At 52.3% G+C, this 14,570-nt stretch overlaps 1 protein-coding gene across 5 annotated transcripts in view; it reads left to right on the plus strand.

Annotated features, from left to right (window-relative positions):
• LOC140065199 (ABC-type organic anion transporter ABCA8-like) overlaps window positions 1-14,570 on the plus strand; it is a 261,107-nt gene that overhangs the window by 140,357 nt on the left and 106,180 nt on the right. For all 5 annotated transcript variants that reach the window (XM_072112790.1, XM_072112791.1, XM_072112792.1 and 2 more), the window contains 3 exons: window positions 790-894; window positions 1,150-1,357; window positions 11,909-12,064. In XM_072112790.1, coding sequence (XP_071968891.1) covers window positions 790-894; window positions 1,150-1,357; window positions 11,909-12,064 — 469 coding nt within the window. The remainder of the gene's footprint in view (window positions 1-789; window positions 895-1,149; window positions 1,358-11,908; window positions 12,065-14,570) is intronic.

Raw genomic sequence — 14,570 nt, forward strand, 5'->3', positions numbered from 1 at the left:
ATACAGGAAGGGGGCGGGCTGTGACTACCTCTCACACAGGATATACAGGAAGGGGGCGGGGCTGTGACTACCTCTCACACAGGATACACAGGCAGGGGGCGGGGCTGTGACTACCTCTCACACAGGATATACCGGCAGGAGGCGGGGCTGTGACTACCTCTCACACAGGATATACAGGAAGGGGGCGGGGCTGTGACTACCTCTCACACAGGATATACAGGCAGGGGGCGGGGCTGTGACTACCTCTCACACAGGATATACAGGCAGGGGGCGGGGCAGTGACTACCTCTCACACAGGATATACCGGCAGGAGGCGGGGCTGTGACTACCTATCACACAGGATATACCGGCAGGAGGCGGGGCTGTGACTACCTATCACACAGGATATACAGGCAGGGGGCGGGGTTGTGACTACCTCTCACACAGGATATACAGGCAGGAGGCGGGGCTGTGACTACCTATCACACAGGATATACAGGCAGGGGGCGGGGCTGTGACTACCTCTCACACAGGATATACAGGCAGGGGGCGGGGCTGTGACCACCTCTCACACAGGATATACAGGAAGGGGGCGGGGCCGTGACTACCTCTCACACAGGATATACAGGCAGGGGGCGGGGCAGTGACTACCTCTCACACAGGATATACCGGCAGGAGGCGGGGCTGTGACTACCTATCACACAGGATATACCGGCAGGAGGCGGGGCTGTGACTACCTATCACACAGGATATACAGGCTGTTTCTCGGCAGGATTTGGAGGTCTTATGATGTGAGATGTTGTGTTTCAGATGATCGGGGAGACGCGGAGGGACCCCGGCTTGTGGCAGCAGACATTTGCTCTTCTTTGGAAGAATCTGTTGCTGAAATGGCGGAGGAAGTGGCACACAGTCCTGGCAAGTATCTGCAGCACAATGCAGTCTGTGTGTGTACAGCAGACATAACATACAGGACATACATCACATACTACACTGCGGGCCGCATGCTATACTGACTGGCACCTAGGAAGCAGATCAGTATATAGTGTAATGCACACAGGTGGGTGACTGCTCCGATGGACATTTGTGATGACTGTAGGTCGGGGCGTAGAACTTTCTAGAAGGAATGAAATAGACCTGCAGCAGCTGATGATCTCCTCTCTCCCGGGGCAGGAGTGGCTCCAGCACTTGGCCTTCGTGCTGCTCTTATTAATCATCAGCGCCATCATGGGGGAGAGGAGGATGATGGAGCTGATGCCAGTGATGGAACTCGGACGCTTGGATGAATTTAACCTCACACGGCTGGTGGTCGGCTTCAGTCTGGAATCAGCCGCTGCAAGCAAAGTCATGGAGAAAGTGAACCAGAGCAGCATAGCCCCAGGTATATTAAGAGCAAGTATGAGCATGTATGTCACCAGGCAAGGACAAGTATGGGGATAAGTAAGAGCAAGTATGGAACCAGGTAAGGACAATTATGGGAATAAGTAAGGACAAGTATGGGACCTGGTAAGGACAAGTATGGAACCAGGTAAGGACAAGTATGAGACCAGGCAAGAGCAAGTATGGGGACAGGTAAGAGCAAGTATGGAACCAGGTAAGGACAAGTATGGAAATAAGTAAGGACAAGTATGGGGATAAGTAAGAACAAGTATGGGACCGGGCAAGAGCAAGTATGAGACCAGGCAAGAGCAAGTATGAGACCAGGCAAGAGCAAGTATGAGACCAGGCAAGAGCAAGTATGGGGACAGGTAAGAGCAAGTATGGAACCAGGTAAGGACAAGTATGGAAATAAGTAAGGACAAGTATGGGGATAAGTAAGAACAAGTATGGGACCGGGCAAGAGCAAGTATGAGACCAGGCAAGAGCAAGTATGAGACCAGGCAAGAGCAAGTATGAGACCAGGCAAGAGCAAGTATGGGACCAGGCAAGAGCAAGTATGAGACCGGGCAAGAGCAAGTATGGGACCGGGCAAGAGCAAGTATGAGACCAGGCAAGAGCAAGTATGAGACCAGGCAAGAGCAAGTATGAGACCAGGCAAGAGCAAGTATGAGACCAGGCAAGAGCAAGTATGGGACCGGGCAAGAGCAAGTATGAGACCGGGCAAGAGCAAGTATGAGACCGGGCAAGAGCAAGCATGAGACCAGGCAAGAGCAAGTATGAGACCAGGCAAGAGCAAGTATGAGACCAGGCAAGAGCAAGTATGGGACCAGGCAAGAGCAAGTATGAGACCAGGCAAGAGCAAGTATGGGACCAGGCAAGAGCAAGCATGAGACCAGGCAAGAGCAAGTATGGGACCAGGCAAGAGCAAGCATGAGACCAGGCAAGAGCAAGTATGAGACCAGGCAAGAGCAAGTATGAGACCAGGCAAGAGCAAGCATGAGACCAGGCAAGAGCAAGTATGAGACCAGGCAAGAGCAAGCATGAGACCAGGCAAGAGCAGGTATGAGACCAGGCAAGAGCAAGCATGGGACAAGGCAAGAGCAAGTATGAGACCAGGCAAGAGCCAGTATGGGACCGGGCAAGAGCAAGTATGGGACCAGGCAAGAGCAAGTATGAGACCAGGCAAGAGCAAGTATGAGACCGGGCAAGAGCAAGTATGAGACCAGGCAAGAGCAAGTATGGGACCAGGCAAGAGCAAGTATGGGACCAGGCAAGAGCAAGCATGAGACCAGGCAAGAGCAAGTATGGGACCAGGCAAGAGCAAGCATGAGACCAGGCAAGAGCAAGTATGAGACCAGGCAAGAGCAAGCATGGGACCAGGCAAGAGCAAGTATGAGACCAGGCAAGAGCAAGTATGGGACCAGGCAAGAGCAAGCATGAGACCAGGCAAGAGCAAGTATGGGACCAGGCAAGAGCAAGCATGAGACCAGGCAAGAGCAAGTATGAGACCAGGCAAGAGCAAGTATGAGACCGGGCAAGAGCAAGTATGAGACCAGGCAAGAGCAAGCATGAGACAAGGCAAGGGCAAGTATGAGACCAGGCAAGAGCAAGCATGGGACCAGGCAAGAGCAAGTATGAGACCAGGCAAGAGCAAGTATGAGACCAGGCAAGAGCAGGTATGAGACCAGGCAAGAGCAAGTATGAGACCAGGCAAGAGCAAGTATGAGACCAGGCAAGAGCAAGTATGAGACCGGGCAAGAGCAAGTATGGAACCGGGCAAGAGCAAGTATGAGACCGGGCAAGAGCAAGTATGAGACCGGGCAAGAGCAAGTATGAGACCAGGCAAGAGCAAGTATGAGACCGGCAAAGAGCAAGTATGGGACCGGGCAAGAGCAAGTATGAGACCGGGCAAGAGAAAGTATGAGACCGGGCAAGAGCAAGTATGAGACCAGGCAAGAGCAAGTATGAGACCAGGCAAGAGCAAGCATGAGACCAGGCAAGAGCAAGAATGGGACCAGGCAAGAGCAAGTATGGGACCAGGCAAGAGCAGGTATGAGACCAGGCAAGAGCAAGTATGAGACCGGGCAAGAGCAAGTATGGGACCGGGCAAGAGCAAGTATGAGACCAGGCAAGAGCAAGTATGAGACCAGGCAAGAGCAAGTATGGGACCAGGCAAGAGCAGGTATGGGACCAGGCAAGAGCAAGTATGAGACCAGGCAAGAGCAAGTATGAGACCGGGCAAGAGCAAGTATGAGACCAGGCAAGAGCAAGCATGAGACCAGGCAAGAGCAAGTATGAGACCAGGCAAGAGCAAGCATGAGACCAGGCAAGAGCAGGTATGAGACCAGGCAAGAGCAAGTATGAGACCAGGCAAGAGCAAGCATGAGACAAGGCAAGGGCAAGTATGAGACCAGGCAAGAGCAAGCATGGGACCAGGCAAGAGCAAGTATGAGACCAGGCAAGAGCAAGTATGGGACCAGGCAAGAGCAAGCATGAGACCAGGCAAGAGCAAGCATGGGACCAGGCAAGAGCAAGTATGGGACCGGGCAAGAGCAAGTATGAGACCGGGCAAGAGCAAGTATGAGACCGGGCAAGAGCAAGTATGGGACCGGGCAAGAGCAAGTATGAGACCAGGCAAGAGCAAGTATGAGACCAGGCAAGAGCAAGTATGGGACCAGGCAAGAGCAAGTATGGGACCAGGCAAGAGCAAGTATGAGACCAGGCAAGAGCAAGTATGAGACCAGGCAAGAGCAAGCATGAGACCAGGCAAGAGCAAGTATGAGACCAGGCAAGAGCAAGCATGAGACCAGGCAAGAGCAAGTATGAGACCAGGCAAGAGCAAGCATGAGACCAGGCAAGAGCAAGCATGGGACCAGGCAAGAGCAAGTATGGGACCAGGCAAGAGCAAGTATGAGACCAGGCAAGAGCAAGTATGGGACCGGGCAAGAGCAAGTATGGGACCGGGCAAGAGCAAGTATGAGACCGGGCAAGAGCAAGTATGGGACCGGGCAAGAGCAAGTATGAGACCGGGCAAGAGCAAGTATGAGACCGGGCAAGAGCAAGTATGGGACCGGGCAAGAGCAAGTATGAGACCAGGCAAGAGCAAGTATGGGACCAGGCAAGAGCAAGTATGGGACCAGGCAAGAGCAAGTATCGGACCAGGCAAGAGCAAGTATGAGACCAGGCAAGAGCAAGTATGAGACCGGGCAAGAGCAAGTATGAGACCGGGCAAGAGCAAGCATGAGACCAGGCAAGAGCAAGTATGAGACCAGGCAAGAGCAAGCATGAGACCAGGCAAGAGCAGGTATGAGACCAGGCAAGAGCAAGTATGAGACCAGGCAAGAGCAAGCATGAGACAAGGCAAGGGCAAGTATGAGACCAGGCAAGAGCAAGCATGGGACCAGGCAAGAGCAAGTATGAGACCAGGCAAGAGCAAGTATGGGACCAGGCAAGAGCAAGCATGAGACCAGGCAAGAGCAAGTATGGGACCAGGCAAGAGCAAGTATGAGACCAGGCAAGAGCAAGTATGAGACCGGGCAAGAGCAAGTATGGGACCGGGCAAGAGCAAGTATGAGACCAGGCAAGAGCAAGTATGAGACCAGGCAAGAGCAAGTATGGGACCAGGCAAGAGCAAGTATGGGACCAGGCAAGAGCAAGTATGAGACCAGGCAAGAGCAAGTATGAGACCGGGCAAGAGCAAGTATGAGACCAGGCAATAGCAAGCATGAGACCAGGCAAGAGCAAGTATGAGACCAGGCAAGAGCAAGCATGAGACCAGGCAAGAGCAGGTATGAGACCAGGCAAGAGCAAGTATGAGACCAGGCAAGAGCAAGCATGAGACAAGGCAAGGGCAAGTATGAGACCAGGCAAGAGCAAGCATGGGACCAGGCAAGAGCAAGCATGGGACCAGGCAAGAGCAAGTATGAGACCAGGCAAGAGCAGGTATGAGACCAGGCAAGAGCAGGTATGAGACCAGGCAAGAGCAAGTATGAGACCAGGCAAGAGCAAGCATGAGACAAGGCAAGGGCAAGTATGAGACCAGGCAAGAGCAAGCATGGGACCAGGCAAGAGCAAGTATGAGACCAGGCAAGAGCAAGTATGGGACCAGGCAAGAGCAAGCATGAGACCAGGCAAGAGCAAGTATGGGACCAGGCAAGAGCAAGCATGAGACCAGGCAAGAGCAAGTATGAGACCAGGCAAGAGCAAGTATGAGACCAGGCAAGAGCAAGTATGAGACCAGGCAAGAGCAAGTATGGGACCGGGCAAGAGAGAGTATGAGACCAGGCAAGAGCAAGTATGGGACCAGGCAAGAGCAAGTATGAGACCAGGCAAGAGCAAGTATGGGACCGGGCAAGAGAGAGTATGAGACCAGGCAAGAGCAAGCATGAGACCAGGCAAGAGCAAGTATGAGACCAGGCAAGAGCGAGTATGAGACCAGGCAAGAGCAAGTATGAGACCAGGCAAGAGCGAGTATGAGACCAGGCAAGAGCAAGTATGAGACCAGGCAAGAGCAAGTATGAGACCAGGCAAGAGCAAGTATGGGAGCAGGCAAGAGCGAGTATGTGACCGGGCAAGAGAGAGTATGAGACCAGGCAAGAGCGAGTATAAGACCAGTCAAGAGCGAGTATGGGACCAGGCAAGAGCGAGTATGGGACCGGGCAAGAGCAAGTATGGGACCGGGCAAGAGCAAGTATGGGACCGGGCAAGAGCAAGTATGGGACCAGGCAAGAGCAAGTATGAGACCAGGCAAGAGCAAGTATGAGACCAGGCAAGAGCAAGTATGAGACCGGGCAAGAGCGAGTATGGGACCAGGCAAGAGCAAGTATGAGACCAGGCAAGAGCAAGTATGGGACCAGGCAAGAGCAAGTATGGGACCAGGCAAGAGCAAGTATGGGACCAGGCAAGAGCAAGTATGGGAGCAGGCAAGAGCAAGTATGAGACCAGGCAAGAGCAAGTATGAGACCAGGCAAGAGCAAGTATGGGACCTGGCAAGAGCAAGTATGGGACCGGGCAAGAGCAAGTTTGAGACAGGCAAAGAGCAAGTATGAGACTAGGCAAGAGCAAGTATGGGACCAGGCAAGAACAAGTATGAGACCAGGCAAGAGCAAGTATGAGACCAGGCAAGAACAAGTATGAGACCAGGCAAGAGCAAGTATGAGACCAGGCAAGAGCAAGCATGAGACCAGGCAAGAGCAAGCATGGGAGCAGGCAAGAGCAAGTATGGGACCGGGCAAGAGAGAGTATGGGACCAGGCAAGAGCAAGCATGGGAGCAGGCAAGAGCAAGTATGGGACCGGGCAAGAGAGAGTATGAGACCAGGCAAGAGCAAGTATGGGACCAGGCAAGAGCAAGTATGGGACCGGGCAAGAGCAAGTATGAGACCAGGCAAGAGCAAGTATGAGACCGGGCAAGAGCAAGTATGGGACCAGGCAAGAGCAAGTATGAGACCGGGCAAGAGCAAGTATGGGACCAGGCAAGAGCGAGTATGAGACCAGGCAAGAGCAAGTATGAGACCGGGCAAGAGCGAGTATGAGACCAGGCAAGAGCAAGTATGAGACCGGGCAAGAGCAAGTATGGGACCGGGCAAGAGCAAGTATGGGACCAGGCAAGAGCAAGTATGGGACCAGGCAAGAGCAAGTATGAGACCGGGCAAGAGCGAGTATGGGACCAGTCAAGAGCGAGTATGAGACCAGGCAAGAGCAAGTATGAGACCAGGCAAGAGCAAGTATGAGACCAGGCAAGAGCAAGTATGGGACCAGCCAAGAGCAAGTATGAGACCAGGCAAGAGCAAGTATGAGACCAGGCAAGAGCAAGTATGAGACCAGGCAAGAGCAAGCATGAGACCAGGCAAGAGCAAGCATGAGACCAGGCAAGAGAAAGCATGAGACCGGGCAAGAGCAAGTATGAGACCGGGCAAGAGCGAGTATGAGACCAGGCAAGAGCAAGTATGAGACCGGGCAAGAGCAAGTATGGGACCAGGCAAGAGCAAGTATGAGACCGGGCAAGAGCAAGTATGGGACCAGGCAAGAGCAAGTATGAGACCAGGCAAGAACAAGCATGAGACCAGGCAAGAGCAAGTATGGGACCGGGCAAGAGCGAGTATGAGACCAGGCAAGAGCAAGTATGAGACCGGGCAAGAGCAAGTATGGGACCAGGCAAGAGCAAGTATGAGACCAGGCAAGAGCAAGTATGAGACCAGGCAAGAGCAAGCATGAGACCAGGCAAGAGCAAGCATGAGACCAGGCAAGAGAAAGCATGAGACCGGGCAAGAGCAAGTATGAGACCGGGCAAGAGCGAGTATGAGACCAGGCAAGAGCAAGTATGAGACCGGGCAAGAGCAAGTATGGGACCAGGCAAGAGCAAGTATGAGACCAGGCAAGAACAAGCATGAGACCAGGCAAGAGCAAGCATGGGACCGGGCAAGAGCGAGTATGAGACCAGGCAAGAGCAAGTATGAGACCGGGCAAGAGCAAGTATGGGACCAGGCAAGAGCAAGTATGAGTCCAGGCAAGAGCAAGTATGAGACCAGGCAAGAGCAAGTATGAGACCAGGCAAGAGCAAGTATGGGACCAGGCAAGAGCAAGTATGGGACCGGGCAAGAGCAAGTATGAGACCAGGCAAGAGCAAGTATGAGACCGGGCAAGAGCAAGCATGAGACCGGGCAAGAGCAAGCATGAGACCAGGCAAGAGCAAGTATGAGACCGGGCAAGAGCAAGCATGAGACCGGGCAAGAGCAAGCATGAGACCAGGCAAGAGCAAGTATGAGACCGGGCAAGAGCAAGCATGAGACCAGGCAAGAGCAGGTATGAGACCAGGCAAGAGCAAGTATGAGACCAGGCAAGAGCAAGCATGAGACAAGGCAAGGGCAAGTATGAGACCAGGCAAGAGCAAGCATGGGACCAGGCAAGAGCAAGTATGAGACCAGGCAAGAGCAAGTATGGGACCAGGCAAGAGCAAGCATGAGACCAGGCAAGAGCAAGTATGGGACCAGGCAAGAGCAAGTATGAGACCAGGCAAGAGCAAGTATGAGACCGGGCTAGAGCAAGTATGGGACCGGGCAAGAGCAAGTATGAGACCAGGCAAAAGCAAGTATGAGACCAGGCAAGAGCAAGTTTGAGACAGGCAAAGAGCAAGTATGAGACAAGGCAAGAGCAAGTATGGGACCAGGCAAGATCAAGTATGGGACCAGGCAAGAGCAAGTATGGGAGCAGGCAAGAGCGAGTATGGGACCAGGCAAGAGCAAGTATGAGACCGGGCAAGAGCAAGTATGAGACCGGGCAAGAGCAAGTATGAGACCAGGCAAGAACAAGCATGAGACCAGGCAAGAGCAAGTATGAGGCCAGGCAAGAACAAGCATGAGACCAGGCAAGAGCAAGTATGAGACCAGGCAAGAGCGAGTATGAGACCAGGCAAGAGCAAGTATGAGACCAGGCAAGAGCGAGTATGAGACCAGGCAAGAGCAAGTATGAGACCAGGCAAGAGCGAGTATGAGACCGGGCAAGAGCGAGTATGGGACCAGGCAAGAGCAAGTATGAGACCAGGCAAGAGCAAGTATGGGACCAGGCAAGAGCAAGTATGGGACCAGGCAAGAGCAAGTATGGGAGCAGGCAAGAGCAAGTATGGGAGCAGGCAAGAGCAAGTATGAGACCAGGCAAGAGCAAGTATGAGACCAGGCAAGAGCAAGTATGGGACCAGGCAAGAGCAAGTATGGGACCGGGCAAGAGCAAGTATGGGACCGGGCAAGAGCAAGTTTGAGACAGGCAAAGAGCAAGTATGAGACTAGGCAAGAGCAAGTATGGGACCAGGCAAGAACAAGTATGAGACCAGGCAAGAGCAAGTATGAGACCAGGCAAGAACAAGTATGAGACCAGGCAAGAGCAAGTATGAGACCAGGCAAGAGCAAGCATGAGACCAGGCAAGAGCAAGCATGGGAGCAGGCAAGAGCAAGTATGGGACCGGGCAAGAGAGAGTATGGGACCAGGCAAGAGCAAGCATGGGAGCAGGCAAGAGCAAGTATGGGACCGGGCAAGAGAGAGTATGAGACCAGGCAAGAGCAAGTATGGGACCAGGCAAGAGCAAGTATGAGACCAGGCAAGAGCAAGTATGGGACCAGGCAAGAGCAAGTATGAGACCGGGCAAGAGCAAGTATGGGACCAGGCAAGAGCGAGTATGAGACCGGGCAAGAGCGAGTATGAGAACGGGCAAGAGCGAGTATGAGACCAGGCAAGAGCAAGTATGAGACCAGGCAAGAGCAAGTATGGGACCAGGCAAGAGCAAGTATGAGACCGGGCAAGAGCAAGTATGGGACCAGGCAAGAGCAAGTATGAGACCGGGCAAGAGCGAGTATGAGACCAGGCAAGAGCAAGTATGAGACCAGGCAAGAGCAAGTATGAGACCAGGCAAGAGCAAGTATGGGACCAGCCAAGAGCAAGTATGAGACCAGGCAAGAGCAAGTATGAGACCAGGCAAGAGCAAGTATGAGACCAGTCAAGAGCAAGTATGAGACCAGGCAAGAGCAAGCATGAGACCAGGCAAGAGCAAGTATGAGACCAGGAAAGAGCAAGTATGAGACCAGGCAAGAGCAAGTATGAGACCAGGAAAGAGCAAGTATGAGACCAGGCAAGAGCAAGTATGAGACCAGGCAAGAGAAAGCATGAGACCGGGCAAGAGCAAGTATGAGACCGGGCAAGAGCGAGTATGAGACCAGGCCAGAGCAAGTATGAGACCGGGCAAGAGCAAGTATGAGACCGGGCAAGAGCAAGTATGGGACCGGGCAAGAGCAAGTATGGGACCAGGCAAGAGCAAGTATGAGACCAGGCAAGAGCATGAGACCAGGCAAGAGCAAGTATGAGACCGGGCAAGAGCAAGTATGGGACCAGGCAAGAGCAAGTATGAGACCGGGCAAGAGCGAGTATGGGACCAGGCAAGAGCGAGTATGAGACCAGGCAAGAGCAAGTATGAGACCGGGCAAGAGCAAGTATGGGACCAGGCAAGAGCAAGTATGAGACCGGGCAAGAGCAAGTATGAGACCAGGCAAGAGCAAGTATGAGACCGGGCAAGAGCAAGTATGGGACCAGGCAAGAGCAAGTATGAGACCAGGCAAGAGCAAGTATGAGACCAGGCAAGAGCAAGTATGAGACCGGGCAAGAGCAAGTATGAGACCAGGCAAGAGCAAGTATGAGACCAGGCAAGAGCAAGTATGAGACCAGGCAAGAGCAAGAATGAGACCAGGCAAGAGCAAGTATGAGACCAGGCAAGAGCAAGCATGGGACCAGGCAAGAGCAAGTATGGAACCGGGCAAGAGCAAGTGTGGGACCGGGCAAGAGCAAGTATGGGACCGGGCAAGAGCAAGTATGAGACCAGGAAAGAGCAAGTATGAGACCAGGCAAGAGCAAGTATGAGACCAGGCAAGAGCAAGTATGAGACCAGGAAAGAGCAAGTATGAGACCAGGAAAGAGCAAGTATGAGACCAGGCAAGAGCAAGTATGAGACCAGGCAAGAGCAAGTATGAGACCAGGCAAGAGCAAGTATGAGACCAGGAAAGAGCAAGTATGAGACCAGGCAAGAGCAAGTATGGGACCAGGCAAGAGCAAGTATGGGACCAGGCAAGAGCAAGTATGGGACCAGGCAAGAGCAAGTATGAGACCAGGAAAGAGCAAGTATGGGACCAGGCAAGAGCAAGCATGAGACCAGGCAAGAGCAAGTATGAGACCAGGCAAGAGCAAGTATGGGACCGGGCAAGAGCAAGTATGGGACCAGGCAAGAGCAAGTATGGGACCGGGCAAGAGCAAGTATGAGACCAGGCAAGAACAAGTATGGGACCGGGCAAGAGCAAGTATGGGACCGGGCAAGAGCAAGTATGAGACCGGGCAAGAGCAAGTATGAGACCGGGCAAGAGCAAGTATGAGACCAGGCAAGAGCAAGCATGAGACCAGGCAAGAGCAAGTATGGGACCAGGCAAGAGCAAGCATGAGACCAGGCAAGAGCAAGTATGAGACCAGGCAAGAGCAAGTATGAGACCAGGAAAGAGCAAGTATGAGACCAGGCAAGAGCAAGTATGGGACCAGGCAAGAGCAAGTATGGGACCAGGCAAGATCAAGTATGGGACCAGGCAAGAGCAAGTATGAGACCAGGAAAGAGCAAGTATGGGACCAGGCAAGAGCAAGCATGAGACCAGGCAAGAGCAAGTATGAGACCAGGCAAGAGCAAGTATGGGACCAGGCAAGAGCAAGTATGAGACCAGGCAAGAACAAGTATGGGACCAGGCAAGAGCAAGTATGGGACCGGGCAAGAGCAAGTATGAGACCGGGCAAGAGCAAGTATGAGACCGGGCAAGAGCAAGTATGAGACCAGGCAAGAGCAAGCATGAGACCAGGCAAGAGCAAGTATGGGACCAGGCAAGAGCAAGTATGAGACCAGGCAAGAGCAAGTATGAGACCAGATGGAGGGCGATGCTACACACCTTGTGTAGTCCTATCTATGCTGGAAAATCCAGAAACCTCTCCCATCACAGGGTCACAGTATTGGACTGATGCGTCACCTCCCTCCTCCAGGCGTCACCATTGAAGGATTCCCCAATGAGATGGAGATGTTGTCATCTGTCTCTCAGAAGGAAATGGTCGTCCTGACCTTCGAGAATGAGTTCAAGTATCACCTGCGCTCCCAGGGGTATCATCTGCCCAAGGCCAATGATTACATCGTGGCCAGAGGTAAGTCACTGGTGTTATACAAAGCGCTTTATAATAAATATCGGAGGGGGGTCCAAAGTCCCATTCATTCACAAATGAACACAATAAAAAGGCAAGACTAAAGGAACGTGGTCACATGGGGCGGCCGGTCATTATTTATGAGTAACCAAAAATACATGTAATAAAAAATAATATTAAAGAATCGCGTAATAACCGATCTCCCAAGCATTAGCTTCAAGATAAACCACCCACTAACAAAACATTGCAACAGTGAAGGAAACCCCTGAGGGGTACACAAGGTCACTTAATTATCCTTTATAGACACCCAGGACGCACGGCTTCTGAGAGGCGCAGGAAGTGATTTATAGTTGTCCACACAACTTCCCGCACAACAATAAATCACAGCCCTGAATGGCTATAAGATCCTCTCACCAGCCTCAGGGAAACACAACCTTATCAACCCTGAGAAGCTGCCACCAGTTCTCCTATAATATAAGCCCGGTATGTAACAGGATTATAAAGGGTGAAGAACCCATCGTGTATAACCGAGACACGTACGTGGGGCTCGTGGATCGGGATAAAAGAGGTTGCATTTTATATTTAGCTGCTTTAAGAGAAAACTAGACAAAACAATATATACAATAGATATATATATACAGTCACACAGAGTACAAAATACAAAGGGAGCACTACAAGTATCAGCAGTTTATGTGTGGGCCTAATGGAAGCCCTTTGGAGATGCTGCAGCAGGGGAAATGCTTTGAAGCACTCTGTCGGGGCAGTGCAGGGGGCCCTGGATTCATGAAGAACGGACAACAGAAATCCTGAATCTGGTGCCCCCTGCACTATACACAGGACACTGCACATAGTACACAGGACACTACACATAGTACACAGGACCCTGCACATAGTACACAGGACACCGCACATAGTACACAGGACACCGCATATAGTACACAGGACACCGCACATAGTACACAGGACACTGCACATAGTACACAGGACCCTGCACATAGTACACAGGACCCTGCACATAGTACACAGGACACCGCACATAGTACACCCCCTGCACATAGTACACAGGACCCCGCACATAGTACACAGGACACCGCACATAGTACACAGGACACCGCACATAGTACACAGGACACCGCACATAGTACACCCCCTGGACATAGTACACAGGACCCCGCACATAGTACACAGGACACCGCACATAGTACACAGGACACCGCACATAGTACACAGGACACTGCACATAGTACACCCCCTGCACATAGTACACAGGACCCTGCACATAGTACACAGGACACCGCACATAGTACACAGTACACCTGCACATAGTACACAGGACCCCGCACATAGTACACAGTACACCTGCACATAGTACACAGGACCCTGCACATAGTACACAGTACACCTGCACATAGTACACAGGACACCGCACATAGTACACAGTACACCTGCACATAGTACACAGGACCCTGCACATAGTACACAGGACACCGCACATAGTACACCCCCTGCACATAGTACACAGGACCCCGCACATAGTACACAGGACACCGCACATAGTACACAGGACACCGCACATAGTACACAGGACACTGCACATAGTACACCCCCTGCACATAGTACACAGGACCCTGCACATAGTACACAGGACACCGCACATAGTACACAGTACACCTGCACATAGTACACAGGACCCCGCACATAGTACACAGGACAACGCACATAGCACAAACTGCACTATACACAGGACCCCGCACATAGTACACAGGACCCCGCACATAGTACACAGGACCCCGCACATTGTACACAGGACCCCGCACATAGTACACAGGACACTGCACATAGTACACACCGCACATAGTACACAGGACCCTGCACATAGTACACAGGACACTGCACATAGTACACAGGACCCTGCACATAGTACACAGGACCCCGCACATAGTACACAGGACCCTGCACATAGTACACAGGACACTGCACATAGTACATAGGACCCTGCACATAGTACACACTGCACATAGTACACAGGACACTGCACATAGTACACAGGACACCACACATAGTACACAGGACACTGCACATAGTACACAGGACACCGCACATAGTACACAGGACACCGCACATAGTACACTGGACACTGCACATAGTACACAGGACCCTGCACATAGTACACAGGACACCGCACATAGTACACAGGACACCGCACATAGTACACATAGTACACTGCACATAGTACACACTGCACATAGTACACACTGCACATATTACACAGGACACTGCACATAGTACACAAGACACTGCACATAGTACACACTGCACATAGTACACATGACACTGCACATAGTACACAGGACCCTGCACATAGTACACACTGCACATAGTACACAGGACCCTGCACATAGTACACACTACACATAGTACACAGGACCCTGCACATAGTACACAGGACACTGCACATAGTACACAGGACCCTGCACATAGTACACAGGACCCCGCACATAGTACACAG

Source organism: Engystomops pustulosus, chromosome 6 (genome assembly GCF_040894005.1).
Source record: "Engystomops pustulosus chromosome 6, aEngPut4.maternal, whole genome shotgun sequence".
Classification (NCBI taxonomy): domain Eukaryota; kingdom Metazoa; phylum Chordata; class Amphibia; order Anura; family Leptodactylidae; genus Engystomops; species Engystomops pustulosus.